We start from the raw sequence: 20,592 nt of genomic DNA on the forward strand, positions 1-20,592 counted from the left end.
TCTCCTAATGATCTTCTTCTTCGTCTGAAGTCTTCTTCTTCCTTATTTCTACTTCTGTAATTTCTTCTTCTTCTTCATTCTGAGATCAATTGATCACCATTAAAGGGAATCTTGGAGCTCCCTTATCAGCTTGATGTTGCATTGTTGTTTTCCATACTTATTTGCTTGAGATTGGTTGTGTTTTCCCAATTTACAGCATCTTCGGCAAAGTGCGATTAACTTGCTTCCTCTCGGTTGTATTTGAGTGAATATCAACAGAAAAAGGGTTTGATTATGGAAGGCAAAGCTCAAAGAGATGATGTTCAACCACCAAGGCACCTGCCGCACCTCCCTGACGATATCATATTCAAGCACATTCTTCCATGGCTACCGATCAAACCATTAACTCGATTCAAGGCTGTTTCCAAAGAGTGGTATACTTCTATCTCTTCTCCCAATTTCATCCTTAATTACACCAAAAAACCCTTATTTTCTCACCCAGGCAAACCCATTGAGTCAATATTTATCCAATCTGGTGATAGTTATTACCTTTACTCTTGTGAACATGAGGATAATGTTCAATCATATACTGATGAAAACAATAACAACTTGGTTAGATTAAATGCTGAGTTTGATATTGATGAGACAGACCTGATAGGTCTGGTAGGATGTTCAAATGGGTTGGTTTGTTTAAAAGAAATGTATGACAAATACTTTATCCTATGGAATCCTGCTACCAATCAACACCAAAAATATATGTGTTTTCAGAACGTTTACATTTCGGGATTCGGGTATGTATCCTCTCTCAATGATTATAAGGTCGTTGGAACAATTCATGACCGGGAAGGAGGTGAACAAAAGTGAAGGTCTTCTCATTGAAATCTAGCACTTGGGAAAAGATTGAATTTGGTTTTGGTAGGTTTATTTTTTTTGACGGACCTATATTTGTCAATCAAACTTTGTACTGGGCTGTCATTTGTCGTTCTACTAAGAAAATGAGAATTATTGCATTTGATCTTGCTCTTGGGACTCGTGAATGGTTACCTCATTTGTCTTTGTCTTTGTGTATGCTGACGCCGCGTCCTACGTGTGTCATGGGAGGGTGCTTTTCCAAGCGTTCTTCCAACTCTCAAAATGATTTGGTAATTGAAATTTTGAAGCGTCCAGGAGAAGTCCTCTCTCTATGTCTTTCCTGTGCCTTGGACTGGAATGATATCCAAGACTTGATCGGGTTCACAAAGACTGGCAAGATTTTTGTTGTTTTAGGTGATCGTTTGAAGGTTGGCTTGGTTGATCCAAGTTCAAAGCAATTTTTTTTTATAACTGAAGGTCAGGGGATAGTTAGGATTGATAGTTATGTTCCAAATCAAATTTTACCTCATCCTCCAATGGATTTGCAGAATGCGCGAGAGTTAGAGGAAAGGTACCTTTTTAAATCCCTTGCGTTTCTTTTTGCATAATGCAACACACCATTACTTGTCGATTGCAGGGGTGGTGTTCTCAATTGGAGTTGACTTCGTCCAATGTTTTCTAAGTATGAGAATGATGTGACTTTGATAGTATGGATTAAAGAATATATGGTTGTGAGGTTTAGAGGATATATTTTCAGATGCTTAAACAAGTTTGTTTAAGAACCTATTCGGCCAGCATTTAAATTTCTGTATACTTATTAATTAGTATGATGTACTCTGTATCTGCTACTTTTACCATGTTTATTTTGCATTCCAACTTGGTTTATTACTTAACTAGTTACATGCATATATTGTTCATCTGGTAAAAGTGACATAGTCAAATGGTTCCTATAATGCTAATGCTAAGATGCAACTCAGTCTTAGTGACCAAACTCCAAAGTCATTATGGCAGATGCTTTCAACCTTTCACTGCTTGACCATTAGTATTCCATATTAGTGAAATGTGATTGGCATGCTATTTTTGTTTGTTCTCTTTGCTGGGTGCCAACCTTCCTTCTTTCAAGTTCAAAAAACTCACTTGTGACTTGGAAGTTTCATATGGAGAGTTATGTTCTGAGTTAATTTCACCTCTTCCTCCAACTATAGTTCTTCAATGTATTAGGATACATACCCTTTTATCCCTTCGTTTTGTTTTATCAAAATGCCTCCTTTAGTTCAATGTCTTTACTGTTTTGGTTCGGGTATGCCAACTTTGCTGCAAACAACGTTACTTATACTTATCGCAGGGTTTGGTCTTTGTTGTCCTACATTTTATTGTCTTTGCCAAAAGTTGCCCAAACAAAAGAATATGATACTTGGTTTTGGACTTTTGGTGGTTAAGTTAATCTGCTTGTGAGGTTTTTAAATGATTAAGTTGCTTGATCAACTTTGTTTAATCAAATATTAGTCCGGAGGGGTTTTCTATATTGTTGATTAGGTAGAAACGAAATAGTCAAGTGGGTTTTATAATGCTTAAGCAAATTCTAACTAGTACCTGCGTTCCTTATCACTTGTTCCAATTTTGTCTCATCTGATATTGAAGTATAGATGCTTGAGTGTTGGTGTGGAATTGTAGACTTGTTTCTAACATCAGGTTCTTCTGCTATGGTAAGGCAGGTCGCATAAACCATTTTGACAAAAGAGAGTTCGTCTGCTGTGGCGTTTTCTGCTGAGAAGTGAAGCTCAAAGATGCATCTGAATATTTTGTGCGACTCTAAATCAGTTTTTGTTGGGGTCCAAAAGGAGGTTTTTGGCGTATTTGTACCTCTAGTTTTATTCCTAATGCAATGTATTTTGGAATTAATGATGTAACGAACAACAAATCTATTTCTAATATAGCTCTTCTCTTTTTGTTAAAAAGGTTTTGTAGAAGTTTGGCCGAACAGTGCCTAAATCTGCATTTAGTAACTTTTTAAACTGTATTTCTGTATTTAGCAGGGGTGTTTCGTGGGTGGTTAGTTCTTCCCTTGTTTTTCATGTGTGACAAATTTCATTTCAGTTACCAGACAAGCAACAGTTGGAAAATTGTTGCTTAATTAATCAGTTGAAAAACGAAAATAAAAATAAAATTTATTAATCTATATTTTACCCTGCCATTCCTATCTCACAGAAATGAGAAAATGGCGATAATTTTCTACAGAAAGAGGAGAGAGAAAATCACACAGTTTGCTACTCAACAGTGAGGTATGCTTCCAGTTCCATACTTCATTCAGCAATTTTTCTTATAATTTCGTTGAATAATTTGTGCAAAAATATGAACAGGAAGCTGAATTGCATAATTATATAGGGAGAATGGAGAGTGAAAATGTGTAATCCTGCAATAATTTCAGTGTCCGGTGCAGCAGGTAATTTTTAGAGTTTTTCAGTTAAAATTTTAAAATTTTCGGTTAATTTTTAGAATATTTTGTTAAAATGTTATTGATATAGATTGGAAGGTTGTTTGGATGACAAAAACACACGAAATTCCAACGCTCAGATTGTGCAGGGGTGTGCATGGTGCTCTTGGTGCACCTGTCCCAAAACGCACATAAATAACAATAATACGCAACAAAAATAAAAACCGCAAAAAAAAAAAGAACATTAACAAAAGAACATTAACAAAAAGAACATTAACAAAAAGAACACTAATATTGACAAATCAGATAAAAAGTACAAATATAAAAAGCAGTTATATTTTTTCTTGTTCTTTTAAGTTTTGGAAATGTTCTTTTCCAACCAATTTACAGTATGTTCTAATTAAAAAATAAAACGACGAACCTTTGATGAACTTTAAAACCAGATTTATAATTTTTCTTGTTCTTTTAAGTTCTGGAAATGTTCTTTTCCAACCAATTTATGTTCTAATTAAAAAATAAAACGACGAACCTTTGATGAACTTTAAAACCAGATCTATATTTTTTCTTGTTCTTTTAAGTTCTGGAAATGTTCTTTTTCAACCAATTTATGTTCTAATTCCGTTATTTTATTTATCAAAAGATATCTGAAAACAACACTATAAATATGTAAAAAGAACAATTGCTGATTCTAAAAAAGAACACACTGTTTTGATGCCACAGAAATAGAAAGTTATAAGAAAAGAACATTAAAATTTAAAAAGAACATAGAATTAAAAACGAGAAAATTTACCTTAATCACCCGATGCACCTTCATCAACAGCATAAACCTCTTTGAATGAATAAAAAAAATTCAAAAAATAGCGAAATTGAAATAGTTTTTCGCTTAATAAACTAGTTTTTTGTAAACGTAATTCAATTAAAATCACATTTCAGAGAAAGAAGGAGGAGAAAATTTGTTTTGAACTTTCTCTCTCATAAAATCTCTCTTTTGTTGGGAGAAACTAAAAGCTCTCCTTTTTCTCTCTCAAGAATGTGTTTCTAAAATGAGAAGTTATGAATCCAATAGGAGAAATATTATATATATAGAAAATGAAAAATAAAAAAAATAAAACAAAAGAGGGGGAAGGAGAAGAAATACAAGCCATGTTCATGATAAGAACGGTGCACTTGTTTGTTTTTTTTTTTTTGGGGTTTTGTTGTTCTGTTCTTTTATGTTTATTAGATATAAATCTTAATGTTCTTTTATTTTTGTTCTTTTTTCAAAAAGTACAGTATTGAAGAGCAAAGGAAGCTTTTACTTGACCAGCAACAAATGATGTTAAATCTTCAAAAACAGCTGAAAGAACAAGAAGAGAGGCTGAATAAACAGAGCAATTCCTCAAAAGAACAAAAAGAGGATGAACCTAAAAGAACATTATAAATAAAGAAAAAGAACATTATAAATACAGAAAAGAACATATCATGTAGAACACTTATTTTAACCATGTAAAACAACATTACCAATAAAAAAACGAACAACAATAGAGCATAAAAGAACATAATAAAGTAAAGAAAAAGAACATTAAAAATAGCAGAAAAGAACATATCATGTAGAACACTTATTTTAACCATGTGAAAAAAGAACAACAAAAAAGATAAAAGAACAACAAAAATGGTAAAAGAACAATTTGATCTGAAGTGTGTAATATCAAAAGAACAACAAGCTAAAGCAAAAAAGAACAAAGAACAACAAGCTAAAGCAAAAAAGAACAAAGAACAACAAGCTAAAGCAAAAAAGAACAACATGTTCAATAATTATTTTCTGTATTATTACAATCTCTTAATACATATATGAGAACCAATATATAAAAGAACAAAAGATAAAACTAAAAGAACATATAAAATCGAAAAAAGAACAGAAATCAAAATCATCAGAAATATATAATCAAGATACATTAATCATCAAAATTATCAAAATATAGAATCAAAATACATTAATCAAGGTTATTGAGAAATGCAGAAATCGAAATGATCCAAAAAATCAAAATAAATTGAAATGATGAAAATAATGAACATGGAAATCAAAATCATCATAAATAAGTAATTCGTTTTAAAAAATTGAAAAATTAAAGAATCAATAGAATTTGATATTGAAGTAGAAAAATCAACCAAAATCTGAGAATTTTCTATTACTTTCTCTCTTCTCTTCACAGTTTCTCTCTCCTTTCCATAGTTTTTCTCTCTCCTCTTCACAAATTCTGATTCGAAAATTATAAAAAAGAAGGTATATATACCAGAAAAATGGAGTGAAAAACAAAAGAACGAAAAAAAAGGGACAGAGCAGTCATTGTTCTTTTTTTTAACAAAAGAACAACGTTTGTTCTTTTTCTTATCAAAAAAACAACGTTTGTTCTTTTCTTCTCCGGATTCAACAAGATATCCGCGTTTTATATTTATTGCATGTCGTTTGGACACCAGTGCACCAAGAGCACTGTGCACACCCCTGCACCATCATATTTGCGCGAAATTCTACTCATTGCGAATTCTTATTTCTACAAAATGGAAGTTGTTGTTAAGTTGTTTACTTGGTTTTCATGTTGTTCTAAATTGTCCAAGTTGTGAGAGTTTGCTTTACAATCATGTGAATCTGTATGTATTTTTTCCAATATTGGTACATTGGAGGGTATGATGTTACTAGAGAACTGGATAAAATTTCCGGCCTTTTCCCCTAGAATCAGAGATGTTATCTGCTAATACATTGTCAGTATAGTTCAAAGTAGTTTGAAAGGATTTGGGGAAATAAATTGATTATATAAAAACAGTGCGTTAAATGGCGTTATTGGAGAATATGATGTTACTAGAGAATTGGATAAAGGTTTCGGTTTTTTTCCTGAGGATCAGAGATGCTACCCTGCTAGTACATTGTCTGTACAGTTCAAAGTACTTTGTAAGGTTTTGGCGAAATAATCTGAGTAGATGATAACAGTGCCTTATGCGGCATTGTAATAGTATTGTCTGGGTTTAGCTTATAAGTCTGTTTATAACATGGGGTTTAATTTGTTTGGCACTACTTGTTTTCCAGCTTTCGACCCCAGTGTGGGGAAGTTTTTGAGGCATAATGTGACTTGAGTAGTTTATTTAACTTGATTGGTTTGTTTGATGGGTGCAATCTATATTGGACTGTGTTCTCTGAACTGCCTTTTAGGATGTAAAACACGTGTCTTGATTGATGCAGTCTTCATATTCTTTCTTGTCGTTTGAGTTTTGTTCGAGAGAAGAGGACTCTCAGCAGCCCGGACTAGGTGGTGAGTTAGGATGGAAAAATCAGAAGTAAGCATGAACACTCCTTATACACTCCTTATACATCTCCATTTTTAGTTAGCCTCATCTTTTGGTCATTATAAGCTTCACTCCTATCATCACTCATCTGCAGTGTATATAAAGGCACGCCATGGATTTAGTTTGTGTGCATATGTCTAAACAGAAACAACAACTTCCTTCTACTCCCAAGTCACCTAAACAGACTTTCCAAGAACTGATATTGTAATGTACATTTCTTGGTAAGTGTAATTTACTACATCTAGTCAAATTGAGTCAAATATAATTTTGTTGTATAAAATTTAAGCAAACAGATTCATTGGAGGTTCATATACCTTAGAAATCAAGCTTGAATCAAATACTAACTCAATTTAACTTAAATCTGTAAGAGTTAACTCTTCGTGTAAAGAAGATGAAGACTCATCTTTAACTCTGCTCCTCTTGCTGATCAAGTTGCCTCACCACCCGACTGGTTACCGCTCCCTTATAAGACTCATCTCTTTAAACACCAATCCACTATAATTTCTGACTTTTTTTTTTGTTTCTTCTGTTATTAGTATCTGAAGTATTATAATTATAGTTCCATTGGATAGGCATGAAACCATCTTCATCTTTTGGCTAGCTCATATAGTATTGTTCTGTTGCTGTAATTGAGTTGGTTGATTCTCAAAATTGTGAATACTATCCCCAGCAATGTGTATTATAGACAAGAAAATAACCAAGAAAGGTTCCTTTATATCGTGTGACATGAAGTGCATAAGTTCTCCCACCAGGATCTTTTTCCATCTGAAGATTTGGGTTATGCCTCACTTGGCGATAAGTTTGGTGCAGTTGATGTGTTCAAGTGATTTAAGGACACTTGATTATTGTGACTTTATGAGACTCCAAAGATGTGTTGTTCAGTTGCTTGATCAACTTTGTTTCTCAAGTTCTACCGGTACTTCAAGGAGACTCCTACTAGTAATTGGCCCAACATCAGTGCCATCTTCTAAAAAGAAAACCCAACCACAAATTGCCTTGGTAGGATATCATCGTGTAGAGGCTGTTCGAAAGGCCTTTCCATCATCCACGGGCTGAAAGGAGAAGAGCTTGTTACTTTAGTATATGTAATGATCTTTAAAGACCTTAGTGTAGTTTTACTTCGTAGTATGTAGTTGTGTAATAATTCTTTTATTTTATCAAAAAATAAATTGTGGTAAGCTTGTTATTTTGAATTTAGATAAATTCAAATAAAAGTTTAGCACAAAAGTGACCTTCCAAAGTTCCAATCAGCATTTGATTCATCTATATTCCATGGAGTGTGCTGTATAACAAACTCTTAAGGACTTTAATGTCTCACTTATTATACCCTTGTCAACTTGTTAGTTACAAAAATCCTATTAAAGTTTATTCAAATAACTCGTGCATCTCTCATTTCTCTTCCAAACGACCAAACCCTAGCTTCCTTTGGTAATATTTGAGGGCTCTTATCGGTTTTTACAAGTGGAAAGCTCCAATTGTTGTATTTTCTTGTGTTCTTTGTTTTTGTTTTTGTTTTTTTTGTTTTTGTAGGTCTAATAATACGCCATTCTCAAGAGAGGAACGTTTCTCCCTTCAAAAACAGGTTTTTTTCTCCTTTCTTTTTGAAAGGTTTTCCGTTTTCGTGTTGATATCGAGTCGACTCAGTCGAGGGGTGTTGTTTGTGTATTTTATGGTGGAAATTGTGGTGTTTCTATGACGTATGCAATTTGAAGAGTAAGATCAATCCGGAATATGATTTTGGTGCCGTTCTTCAGTATTTACTCATTTAGTTATTAGGAAAAAAAAAAATGTTTTTATATTTTGGATTGTTCTTGTTCTTGTTTAAGGAAAAATTCGATTGTAAATGTCGTATGATATTATTTTAATGAAAATTTTCTTTACCCGTCTAAAAAAAATCTTAGTCTCTACAATATTTATACTCTGTATAAAAATATCACATGTGGGTATAAATACTAGTTCCAAGAAAGAAAACTAAGGCAAAAGGATACGGAAACGAGATACACCAAATTTCTCTTTCCGTCTCACCTAAACCTGTCATCTTGAGTCCGGGCCTAAAATGACGGGTTTTTGGCAGATTTTTAAGCCATTTTTTTGAGCACGACGCTGCCCGACTTATTTTATTTGACGGATTTTAGAAACCTCAAAACCACAATCTAATATATATATATAAAGGGGAGTTTTTTCAAGAGCATTTAGAGCGTCCACGTAGGATTGTCCAGTCACTAAATAGAATTTTAAGATTATAATAATAAAATAGATTAGAAAAATAAATAATAATTTTTAATCTTATAATTATCTTTATAATCTAATATACATATATAAAGGAGGAATATTTGCTGAAAAATTAGAGCGCCACCTAGGATTACTAATGGTTTCGGCCAATGAAAAATAAGATTTCTATTTTTTTTTTGAATTAAAAAAATCAAGTGCCACGTAGATAACTAATTAGGTGCCACGTAGATATTTTAATTAATTAATTATTAATATATACAACTCCATCTAAAATCAAACACTATGATAAAATCAAACATTAATCCAATATTAGAGCGCCGCATAGAAAAATCTAATGGTTTCGGCCAATGAAAAATAAGATTTCAAAATTAATTTTGAATTAAAAAAGTCGAGTGCCACGTAAAGAAATGATTAACTTTCACATAGATATTTTTTATTAATTATTTATTAATATTGCGCATATACAATTTCATCCCAAAACAAATACTTTCATAATAAAAAAATATATAATGAAATTCAATGCAAAATAAAAAACTAATCTAATCTAATATATAAAAGTGGTATATACATATGATTTTTATTTAAACATATCAATTTAATAGAATCCGTGCATCGCACGGGCTAAAATCTAGTTTGGTTATAAAATTGTGCTAGTCCGAAAATCCCGTAAATTTTAGCCCGAATCACTCAGAATCAACATATATTGGGCATAAAAAATCGACCCGAAGTTTGGTTAGTTATTTCTCTTCTAATTGGAGAAATAGCCCACTTACGATAATTACTTTAGTTTACCAAGTGGGTAACTTATTTACTTGGGCCCAAACAGAGACTCACTAAGGAAAGGGGGTTGACTTAAACAAGACTAGGCCATACCTGCGGGTTGCTGGAAGCTTGTGTGACAAGCAGCAAAAAAAAACAGAGAGAGAGAGTGAGGACGAACTCCGATCAACACCCAAACGAACTCCGATCGACGCCAATTTTGGACACAACATTCCTTCCATCCCAACCTCCATATCCAGCGGTTGGATTGTCATTTTGTGTTCTCTAACTTGGTAATTCGGTTTCATCCCTAATCTCCATGTATTTGTATTTTGCCACTCATTATTAATTAATTAGTGATGAATTATGGAAGATTGTTGTTCCAATTTAGTAGCTTGATGTTGCATTGTTGTTTTCCATACTTATTTTCTTGAGATTTGTTGTGTTTTCCCCTTTTACAGCATCTCCGCTTGGTTGTATTTGAGTGAATATCAACAGCAAAAAGGTTTGATTATGGAAGGCAAATCTCAAAGAGATGATGTTCAATCACCAAGGCACCTGCCGCACCTTCCTGACGATATCATATTCAAGCAAATTCTTCCATGGCTGCCCATCAAACCATTAACTCGATTTAAGGCTGTTTCCAAAGAGTGGTATACTTCTATCTCTTCTCCCAATTTCATCCTTAATTACACCAAAAAACCCTTATTTTCTCACCCAGGCAAACCCCTTGAGTCTGTATTTATCGAATCTGGAGGTAGTTTTTACCTTTACTCTTGTGAACATGAGGATAATGTTCAATCATATGCTGAGGAAAACAATAACAACTTGGTTAGATTAAATGTTGAGTTTGATATTGACGAGACAGACCGGGTTGATCTGGAAGGATGTTCCAATGGGTTGGTTTGTTTAACTTCATATCATGGAAAATACTTTATCCTATGGAATCCTGCTACCAATCAATACCAAAAATATATGTGCTTACCATACCTTCACATTTCGGGATTCGGGTATGTATCCTCTCTCGATGATTATAAGGTCGTTGGAATAATGAGTGACAGGAAAGGATGCAAACAATGTCATGTCTTTTCACTGAAATCTAACACTTGGGAGAAGATTGAATTTGATTTTGATGGATATTTTCTATTAGCCGACCCTATATTTGTCAATCAAACTTTGCACTGGACTGCCCTTTGTCATTCTACTCAGAAAGTGAGAATTGTTGCATTTGATCTTGCTCTTGGGACTCTTGAATGGTTCCCTCTTTTGTCTTTTAATAAGCGGAAGCCTCCTGGTATCTGTGTCATGGGAGGTTGCTTATCCAAGCTGGATTTCAACTCTCAAAATGATTTGGTAATTGAAATTGTGAAGCGTTCAGGAGAAGTCTTTCCTGTTTGTTTTTCCTGTGCCTCAAGCTGGTATGATATCAACTACTTGATCGGGTTCACAAAGACTGGCAAGATTTTTGTTGTTTTCCATAATCCCAGAATGTTTGGCTTGGTTGATCCAAGTTCAAAGCAACCATTTTCTTTAACTGAAGATCAAGGGATACTTAAGATTGATAGTTATGTTCCAAGTCAAATTTCACCGCATTCTCCAATGGATTTGCAGAATGCACGAGAGTTAGAGACTTAGAGGACAGGTACCTTTTAAAAAAAAATCCCTTGCCTTTCTTTTTTTACTGTTTGACTGTTAGTATTCCATATCATTCTTCTTTGTTCTTTCAAGTTCAAGTAAATGACAAATCTACACTAACACAATCGAACCAAACTTGGTTGTAAATTCCATATCATTGAAATGTGGAAAACATGTTATTGTTTTGATGATTCCTTTAACATATGGCTCTGATTCTCATTTCTGTTTGATGAAATCTTTACAAAGGGGACATATAAACAGAAAACGACTATTTTGATTGTGTTAGTGTAGATTTGTTTCTAACAGCAGGTTGTTCTGATTTGATGATGCAGGTTGCTTAAACCTATTTTGACTTCCAAGAGGCTCAAGATGTGAAACTCGAAGATGCAACCGACCTCTGTTTTGACCTGCATGTGGAAGTCTTTACTATAATATGAACGAGCTCTTTCGGCCTTTTGTTATGCTAAATGATCCATGAAGAAATTTAGGAATAGCTGCAAATGTATGTAACTAATGGCTTAGCTTATTAGTTTGTTCGGAACCTAATCTATGAGTTATATATATAAGTTTTTGCTAATCTATGATGGAATGTAAGTTTAACTGTTGTTGCAGATTGTTAATGGTATAAGTTGTAACTTTGTTAACGATGTGTATGTCCATTGTGAACTTGTCATTCTCTTTACTATCACCCTTTCTTTTTGGCATGTTACCATTGAATTATTTGCAATTGTCACACAAATGAAAAATGTTGCAATTTTCAAGAACGGAACAGGTATATTATTTCAAACCTATAAGTATAAATCATATGGAGTACGAAGTATATTTTTTTTTTGGAAATATTTGTTCTTATTTTGTTCACTGTAATTTTTAAACCTATGATTGTTCATCATCATGATTTTTTTTTATTATTATTTTTTTTTTGTGTGGAAATTGGGAGCATCGACTGCACCAATAGAAATAAACATACAAAAATGAGTAGTGTATATTTGGTTTACAAGTATATATGTTTCACCGGATGTTAGTTTCTTTCTGCAACTCTTAGGAATTTTCTAAGCTTCTCCTTTCATTTGTCCTCGTAATTGATTGTCATCTCTAGAATCTTTACTGAAACCCTAAATTTTGTAAATAAAACCTTTGGAGAACGATATACGGATTAATATCTATCTCACGTAAATTGGTAGGAAAACCAAGGTTAGACTTTGTACAATATCTATCTCACATAATATCCTTGGTTTTTTTTCATAAAAAAATTAGTGTTCCTTAAATTATTGTGCAAATGCTAAAGCAACAGTTATTTAGGAATAAAATGAGTTCTATGTAATTACGAAATGTATTAAGCTTGTAAGTACTACTCCGTAGTTTGTTTCCAATATTGACTTGAGGAGAAATAAGACCTGTTTGTGCTTGCCATGGGCCAGGCCCATTGGCCTGCCTGAAGCCCACAACCAAGTGAATAGGTCAGGTTGCATAACTCCTAACTGTTCTATCCGGGTACAGCCAGCTCTAGCTGTACCCCAAAAAACAACGCGCTCATATTGTTTGTTCTTTTTTGTCGACTACTTGTTCTTTCTTGTTGTACTGTTTGTTCTTTCTTGTTATACCGTTTGTTCTTTCTTGTTGTACTGTTTGTTCTGTCATGTTTTAAATTCATCATCAAATTTTCATAATTGTTGTGTCTTTTGTTCTTTCTTCTGGATAACTTGGTTTTCACAAAAGCATTCACCCTCTTCCTCTCCTTCTCCCTCTCCCTCTCCCTCCTCTCGTTTAAACTCTAATTAAGGTGTGGTCTGGGCGTTGCCTCAACTTTTTAATTTTAGCAGGGTTTAGTTTTGTAAATATGTGCGTAAATAGCTGGTGTCGTCATCGAATTACGGTTGGGACACAAAATTAGCGGATGATCAATAACCTTCCCAATTAGAAGCCCCATATTCAGAAATCAAAATAAAGCTTAATCATCTTCTCCATGATTAGTTGATTATTCAACCTCCATCATATCCATGCTTCCTTCTCACTCAAAGTTACATTCCATTACCCTTTTTTTCTTTTCTTTTTTGAGGCTTAAGTGGGAAAGGGAAGAACTGTACATCTATAAATTAAGTGCTTCGCAATTATTATCACCAAAAATAAATAAATAAAGTAATTTATTCCCATCTATTTAATTTTGTTGGGCTCCTTCTTTATTTAATTTCTTATTCATTTATATAAGTACCATGCCCCAATCTAGTATTAAAAGTTAAATAAATTTCAATTTGATGCTTTTTCAAAACTTATTTCATAATCCAGTATCCACCTGTACTTGAGATTCCTAATGTTTTCGAGTTAAGCAATACTCCACGGTGATTCCAAATCAATAATTGTATCGATGAAAAGTGCAAATTACATAGTATGTATTTAATAGCAAATTTCATTATTTCACATTTTTCGTTTTTTTAAATTTTATTTCTAGTTTCCCCCTTCTTCCTCGTTTCAAGAGTCACGACTGTTGCAATAATAATAAAATTAGAAGAAACTTATATCATATCGTTGATGAACGAATCGATTGAACAATTGTTGCGTTATGGACACGCAGTGTCCTAATAGAAAATTATGCGCTACCTCCCAGTGCAGTAGAACAGAAAGCGATGGCCGTTCATGATTAAAGCAACTTCAAATTTGTGTAAACTGACAAACCCGAATGAAATCAGAACATATGCCTAAAAGAGCAAAACCAATGATTATTTGAGAAAAACGTGTTTGATTTCATATCAACAGCCAAAACGGGCAGAAAAAGTAATGAGAGAATAATGACCATTAAGACTCAATTAAGGCATCGATTACAGAATCAAGAGAGACAAATTCCCATAACAAGAACTTAACCAAACCAGTTGTGTATAAAAAAGAATAATTAGGCCCAAAACCCACCCCCACACGGCCACACACCATTCCCCAAGTCCCGAGGCCCGAGCCCGCCTTTGACAAAAAATGAGAAATTCTTTCAATTTTGATTCAAAACTACAATTCGCCTTCTTCTACCTTTCGCCGATTCCGCGTCCACCACCACCATCACCATCACCATCACCACAACGCGCCATACGCGACCACCACCACCATCAACTGCTTCCTTCGTTGTTGTTGTTGTTGTTGTTGTTGTTGTTGTTGTTGTTGTTGTTGTTGTCGTCGTCGTCATTGGTGTTGCGCCCCCTACTTTTCTCCTCTGTTCATGTGCTCCTCTCCGCCTTCTCTCTCCTCTGGTTGTCGGATCACCGCAGTAGTCGCCGACGACCCTGCTACCCTGCCTACTGTTGTTGATTTGGTTGTTATTGTTAGTCATTGCTCTGCTGCCTCTGCTATTTTAAGGGTATACCTCAAGCCAATTCAATTCTCCTCTATTTTTTTTTATTCATTTGGAAGTTGTATATGTTTTATTATTATACTTGTATATATAAATGATTTCAATTGTGTTCAATCAAGCAAATTTGAATATAACTAAGCAATTCAAAGATTGTATTTGTTTTCCTAAAGAGTAATCCTAAGAAAAATACAATTATAAATTTCTAAATTGATTTTTATTAATTTAAACGAGTATTTTGATTATGCGTTAATTGCTATTTATGTTTACGAAATTCGATTGGGGTTTCTAAAATAAAACACATGCTATGTTAGTTCTAAATTAAGTTTCGAAAAATCAATTATGGTTTCCAAAAGAATTCATTAAGTTCTAGTTAGATTGGAGAAGTGAGAATAAGTGAGACCGAGAAAGTAAAGTAAAGTAAAGAAAGGGTTCTATTGTTTGGACGATATAGCTACTGCTGCAGTTGCTGCCACTGTGTATGGGATTTGGTATGCTAGGAATGAAGCCTTATGAGAGGATAAGGTGGCTATTGTGAACTTGGTAGCTAAAAAGGTTCAGGGGATCCAGGATAAGAAATATAATGAGTAAGAACTAAGAAGTTCCATCATCACGACAAGGAATGGTTTGAATTTTTGTAAATTGAGTGTTTAGCTTCTGGTACCTTTAAGTTGGGTTTGTTAGGCCTGTTGGCTATGCTTTATTATTTGATATTTTGGGTAGACTTGAGGTATGAGGGGTCCTTCATAGAAGGTTTTCTCCCCCTCAAGTATGTGTTTGTATGTGTTTGTGCTTGATTGATTCTAATGGTTGGAATTTTAAGAATATATGATTTTGTCTTGTGGTTTTATTTTTATTTTCACTGTTGACCCCATAAGATCATTTAGGTCTGTCACAAATAGAAGGTTTAATGAAATTAAACTTTGGGCACGAGCATTTTCAGCATACTGTTGTGTTCATTTTTCTCTTTATGTGCTGATTTCGTAGGAGTTTCCAATAATACAATCCAAAGTAGGATTCTGTTCTTTGGGACATCGGTGATAAACTCATCAATGGACGGTAGAGTGGAGGCAGAGGAGTTGTCAAACTCTTTAGGGGGACTGAGTGATTCAGAATACTCTTCCCAGGATTCTGCAGATGACGAATTGCAGTTCAGGTCATTTATACGAACATGTAAAAATTAAGGGGGGATTTCGAGTATACTCTGCAGTTCTCTGTACTAAACAACAGATCATATTTCTATTCTTAGGAGTGTTGTCTTGAAGGCTTGTTGGAAAGATGAAACGGGTATGGCTGAGGTTATGAATCACAAGGGGAATTTGTTGCAAACGATGGGGATTAATCGTAATGGCAAGATATATCTCTCAATTGAAGAAACACTGTAAGTTATCAGGTGACCATTTTTTGCTTAAGCTTTTGGTGGTCGTATGTATTTGCGTTACCTTTAACAATGATGCATGATTTTTTATATCTCGTTGACTTCATTGCCAAAAGCCAAGTGGATTTTTGTGCATGTCTTTTCAGTTGTTGCCTTTTGTAATAGGAACTTGTTTTTACATAATCTGAGCCACAACGATTGCCAAATAACGATTCAAAGTGATTTTTTTTTGTTCCGAGTACCATGTGTAGCCTTCTAGCTTTGAGGTTCTCCCTAGGCGTGCTGTTGTTGTTATTCTCGAGAACATTGTGTGTTTAAAAAGAAAATTCCAGGTCATCATTATTGTCCAATCCTTAATTTTGTTGTAGAACAATAATGGTTATTGAACTAAACAGCATTCTCTTGGATAGTTACTGATATTTAGTGATTCTGATCCTTCTTCATTAAAGCAAGCAATTTTTCCATTAGCTTACTTTCTCAAATAAATTTTATCCATCTTATGTTTTGGACAAGCTAGTTTGACACACAAGATGCTTATGGAGTTGTTCCCAGATCTCAGATGTTCACTTTTTTTCTGCTCAGCTAGTAAATTCTTATAATTTCTTGATATTATAGGTTTTTAGTACAAATAGGGGAATTGCTTCTTGTTGATGATAAGGATACTACAATTACTTTAAGTGAGGTCTATCCAAAAGTTGCAGAAGAAAAGAGTGGTTGCAGTTGGGAAGGTTTTAAGATCTATCAGCATCTTAAGTCCCTTGGCTACATTGTTGGGAGAGTTGGAATTCCGTGGAGCCAGGAGAGCATAAAGAATTGCACAATGGTACTTGAGGACACATCCGAGACGGATAACGTAACACAATTTATATTCGCTAGGACTTCCATTGTTCAGCCGTTGAACAACTTACAGCTTAATGAAGCAAATCCTTTATCTGAAGATGATCTTCCAAATAAGTTTAAGAAGACATTTCCTGAAGAATCAAAATTTGTTGTCCATTTACCTGTTTATGAAGTTTATCTTTCAAACAGCCAGTTCGAGAAGACATGTCCTGGGGATCCAAACTTTGTTGTCTATCCAACCAGGTAAATGTTTCTGGAGAGTTAATTTTTTCTGTCTGTGTAGCTTTTTTTTGCAAATTTTAATTCTGAGTTGAATGATATTTCTGAAATTGTCATCATATGATATGAGTTTTATGCAAAATCCTAGATTCCTAGTGCATACCCGTCTCTAATAACAGATGAGACCAGTATCCTGATTTGTAGAACATTGAGGGCAGGTACTCCTAGAACTGGCAAAATAACCCATACCTGAATCTGATCCAAAGTGAAAGTGTCCCAAAATAACCCGATCCGAATCCGGTTGAAATGACCCTTGCCAGGTCTAGGTACTCCTATCACAATTTTCTGAGGATTGGTAGGAGTACTGCTTGTGAACAAATCCCTGTCAGAGAATTTGGAATATCAGAGAAAATAACAATTCCATGTCTTATGTTAGGTCTGTATTCATATTGATGTTGCTGTTATGAGATAATAAGAATGGTAAAAGAAAATTCCCCCGTGATTGCATTAGACATCAAGTGATCAAATTGTGGTATTAAGTACTGTGTTACAGTTCGATAGTCGCATGACAAATTAAGAAGTAATTCTCAATCATCTGGTATGCGTTTTATTGATTTACCACTGCTCTGTTTTAGATACTTGCTTCCATATTGTAGGATATGTTTTTCTTCAGATGTGCACTTAGTTATTCCATATTATATTTTGTTATTCAGCGGCCATCCACCTTCACAGTCTGATATCAAAGAGCTGGAAAGACAAAGCAATGGCCTCCCTTTAAAAGTTGGTCATATAGATGAAGGACGAGTCAGTTTGTTCTCTTTTGACAAAGTGGAGCTTCCTGTCCTACCATGAAAAAGGATGAGTCATTTTGGTACGTGTTATAAACATTATAAACGACTTTACTAGTCTTTCTATCTTATACTCGTATACCCTTACATATACCCTTCTGTGCATTGTTATATGTTGGAATTTCTGGAATGAATCTGTTTGAGAAGTGGAGTGTACTGGGCGTGTCGCAACTTGCAAGATAATATGAAGTATGAAGCGGTAGTTTTGTTTAAAGCAATAGCAATTGCACTCTCAATAGTCAATAGTCACTATCAATGGTTGCTGCTGGTTGGTGATCAGCCCCCCTCCCCTTCAGCTCTAATGCCTTCTCGAGTTCTCTCTATTTTATTTTTATTTTTTTGGTTTAAAGATGGGCAAGCTTAAATTAAGAAAATAAAAGAGTTATACAAAGCATTGAACAGGCTTTTAGGGTACATCATAAACAAAATATTGCAATCTAGCCTCCCTAACAGTTTCGAGCTCTTTCAAATACACATCTCTATAACAGAGATACAACTGATCATGCCATTGTACTACTCCCATTGCGACTTCTTGTGGGGTCAGCTAGGCCATTAGTGCTTCTACCCTCGAAACGCAACAGAGTATCGGAGAATTTTTGAATTGGCCGAAAGGAAGTGTGGAAATTGAAAGCATCAACTGCACCTATGGGAAATAAACAAATACGGAATAAAAAACTTATGAGTTACTTTCATTGGAAGTTACTCTGTTCTTGCAATTCTTAGGAATTTCCTAAGCTAGTCCCTTCATTTGTATTCGTAATTGATTGTGATATCTAGAATTTTTATTGAAACCCTAATTTTTGTGAAACCTGTGGAGAATGATATAATATCTATCAATTCCCGTATCAGTCGGAGATCAATTCAGTTCATGTCTTTTCATTGAAAACTAAACACTTGGAAGAGGATTGAATTTGGTCTTGGTGAATGTAAATTAGTAGGAAGACCAAGGTTAGGGTTAGTCAATGAGACTTTGTACTGGAGAAAGGAAAATGATAAATTGTTTCTTTTGAGTTGGCTCTTGAGGCAGTTTCCATGTTTCTTCATTTGTCTGTGCGTGAGCCGGGGGTGCTATCTTGTTTATCATGGGAGGGTGCGTATCCAGTATCCACACGTGTTTCCAACTATGAAGGCTCGGTCATAGACGTTGTGAAATGGCCGGGAAGGGTGGTTTATGTTCTTTGTTGTGACTTGGAATGGAGTGATGAATTTGATTGGGCTCACAAAGGCTGGCAAGATACGTGTTGCTTATTCTCATTGCTTAGTGCCAAGCTTGATTGTTACAAGTTCAAAGAAATCATTTGTGACGTTTCAAAGTCAGTGGAGCACTCGAATGGAGAGGGTTATGTTCCGAGTCAAATTTCACCTCTTCCTCCTGTGGAGGCCAGTGGCCCGATGCATTAGGACAGGTACCCTCTATGCCCTTGCCTTTTGTTTGCTCAGTTTACCTGCTTCCTTTTAGTTCATTGTCTTGATGGAATTCATGACTTTTTCGGTTCTGATATGGAAACTTTGTTGCAAACACATTACTTAATGGACAAAACTCTGTTGTGATGGACATTACTTATATGCAACTGAGGTTTTGAAGAAGTCTTGTTCAGTTGCTTGATCAGTTTCATTTAAGCACCTATTTGGCCTGCATTTTAAATTTCTGCAAGTTAAACATATGCTAGTTTTACCATGTACATTTCGTATCTACAGGTCGGGTCCATAAGTTTAGGGCAGTTTATTCTTGTGGTTGATCAGGTAGAAGTGAATTGGTCAAATTGGTTTTATAATGCTAATGCTCATATGCACCTCAATTGTAAAGACTGAAAGCAATTCCCACGGATACCTCCACAGCTTAACACTTATTCCTTATAATTGAAATGTGGTAAACATGTTATTGTTTAAGATTCCTTTAACACGTACAAAGTATATACTTTGTATATTTTTATTTGATGAAATCTAGAAAGTAACTGCTTAGATTGTAATACTGCAGTTCCTGTTTCCAACATCAGATTCGTTTTTAATGAAGCAGGTTGCATAAACCATTCTAACAGATGACAGTTTCCCGCTGTGGCGGTGTCTGTAGAGATGTGAACCTCGAAGGCGGTTTTGAACTACGGGACTCTTTGCTATATTATATGATCAACCTCTCTTTAATTTCTGTTATGATATTCGATCTGCGTATCCATGAAGAAATGTAGGTACAACTGCTTGTGCGAATTGCTAATCAATAAACTTCTGTTTTGAGCTATGCAACTCTATGATTATCTACGATCCGTAATGATGAAATTTATGTTGAAGAATATATAGGGAAGTTTAAGTATTCGCATCAGAATATCAATAATTATGATGTATTGGAAATTCGTATACTTACATAGCAAATGTTTTAAGTTACAAAATAAAGAAAACGTCTACTGTGGCTTATCTTGAGTCCTTTAGATTATTCTAATAGGATTCGGGTGGATGGATGTCGGTCCGAGTTCGAATGATGATTGTAATAGCTGCTGTTTTAACAGTTAAGTTTGAATGATGATGCAATATCTGCTACTTTTTGTTTAGCCCTTTCATAATATCCTTGGTTTTTTACATCAAAAAACTACCTTCCCCCTACCCCCCCCACCCTAATTATTGTACAAATGCTAAAACGACAGTTATTTAGGAACTGGAGGAGTACCATGTAATTACGAAATGTGTTAAGCTTATAAGTACTCCCTCCGTCCCGAAATACTCACAACGGTTTAACTGAACATGCTTGCCAATTCACAACTTTGACCATCAATATTTT

At 34.5% G+C, this 20,592-nt stretch overlaps 3 protein-coding genes across 5 annotated transcripts; all 3 read left to right on the top strand.

Moving 5' to 3' along the window:
* Positions 1–2,782, top strand: LOC130470635 (uncharacterized). Of its 2 annotated transcripts, none has more exons than XM_056841140.1 (2): positions 1–1,402; positions 2,543–2,782. In XM_056841140.1, exons 1-2 carry the CDS (start codon positions 975–977, stop codon positions 2,553–2,555), a joined length of 441 nt encoding a protein of 146 aa, XP_056697118.1. In that variant the 5' UTR covers positions 1–974; the 3' UTR covers positions 2,556–2,782. The 2 variants fall into 2 exon arrangements, with proteins under 2 accessions (XP_056697118.1, XP_056697117.1); XM_056841139.1 differs by having other exon boundaries at positions 2,547–2,782.
* A 6,895-nt stretch (positions 2,783–9,677) lies between these two features.
* LOC110783052 (F-box/kelch-repeat protein At3g23880-like) lies at positions 9,678–11,880 on the top strand. The gene is made up of 3 exons (XM_056841141.1): positions 9,678–9,867; positions 10,036–11,216; positions 11,542–11,880. The coding sequence occupies exon 2, from the start codon at positions 10,088–10,090 to the stop codon at positions 11,207–11,209; it is 1,122 nt and encodes a 373-aa protein (XP_056697119.1). The 5' UTR covers positions 9,678–9,867; positions 10,036–10,087; the 3' UTR covers positions 11,210–11,216; positions 11,542–11,880.
* Positions 11,881–14,058: 2,178 nt separating this feature from the next.
* LOC110783098 (uncharacterized) lies at positions 14,059–20,215 on the top strand. Of its 2 annotated transcripts, none has more exons than XM_056838420.1 (6): positions 14,059–14,546; positions 15,525–15,693; positions 15,787–15,918; positions 16,531–16,998; positions 17,688–19,228; positions 19,837–20,215. In XM_056838420.1, exons 2-5 carry the CDS (start codon positions 15,590–15,592, stop codon positions 17,824–17,826), a joined length of 843 nt encoding a protein of 280 aa, XP_056694398.1. In that variant the 5' UTR covers positions 14,059–14,546; positions 15,525–15,589; the 3' UTR covers positions 17,827–19,228; positions 19,837–20,215. The 2 variants fall into 2 exon arrangements, with proteins under 2 accessions (XP_056694398.1, XP_021843085.1); XM_021987393.2 differs by having other exon boundaries at positions 19,840–20,215.
* The last annotated feature ends 377 nt before the right edge of the window (positions 20,216–20,592 follow it).

This window comes from Spinacia oleracea, chromosome 3, assembly GCF_020520425.1.
Source record: "Spinacia oleracea cultivar Varoflay chromosome 3, BTI_SOV_V1, whole genome shotgun sequence".
NCBI classification, from domain to species: domain Eukaryota; kingdom Viridiplantae; phylum Streptophyta; class Magnoliopsida; order Caryophyllales; family Amaranthaceae; genus Spinacia; species Spinacia oleracea.

What these genes read in the sequence shown, in the direction of transcription:
- LOC110783052 (XM_056841141.1), top strand. Translation starts at nt 10,088, where the DNA reads ATGGAAGGCAAATCTCAAAGAGATGATGTTCAATCACCAAGGCACCTG.
- LOC110783098 (XM_056838420.1), top strand. Translation starts at nt 15,590, where the DNA reads ATGGACGGTAGAGTGGAGGCAGAGGAGTTGTCAAACTCTTTAGGGGGA. An exon ending in GATGACGAATTGCAGTTCAG is followed by an intron (nt 15,694 to 15,786) that starts GTCATTTATACG and finishes TTCTATTCTTAG; the next exon opens with GAGTGTTGTCTTGAAGGCTT. An exon ending in TTTGTTGTCTATCCAACCAG is followed by an intron (nt 16,999 to 17,687) that starts GTAAATGTTTCT and finishes TTTGTTATTCAG; the next exon opens with CGGCCATCCACCTTCACAGT.
- LOC130470635 (XM_056841139.1), top strand. Translation starts at nt 975, where the DNA reads ATGAGAATTATTGCATTTGATCTTGCTCTTGGGACTCGTGAATGGTTA.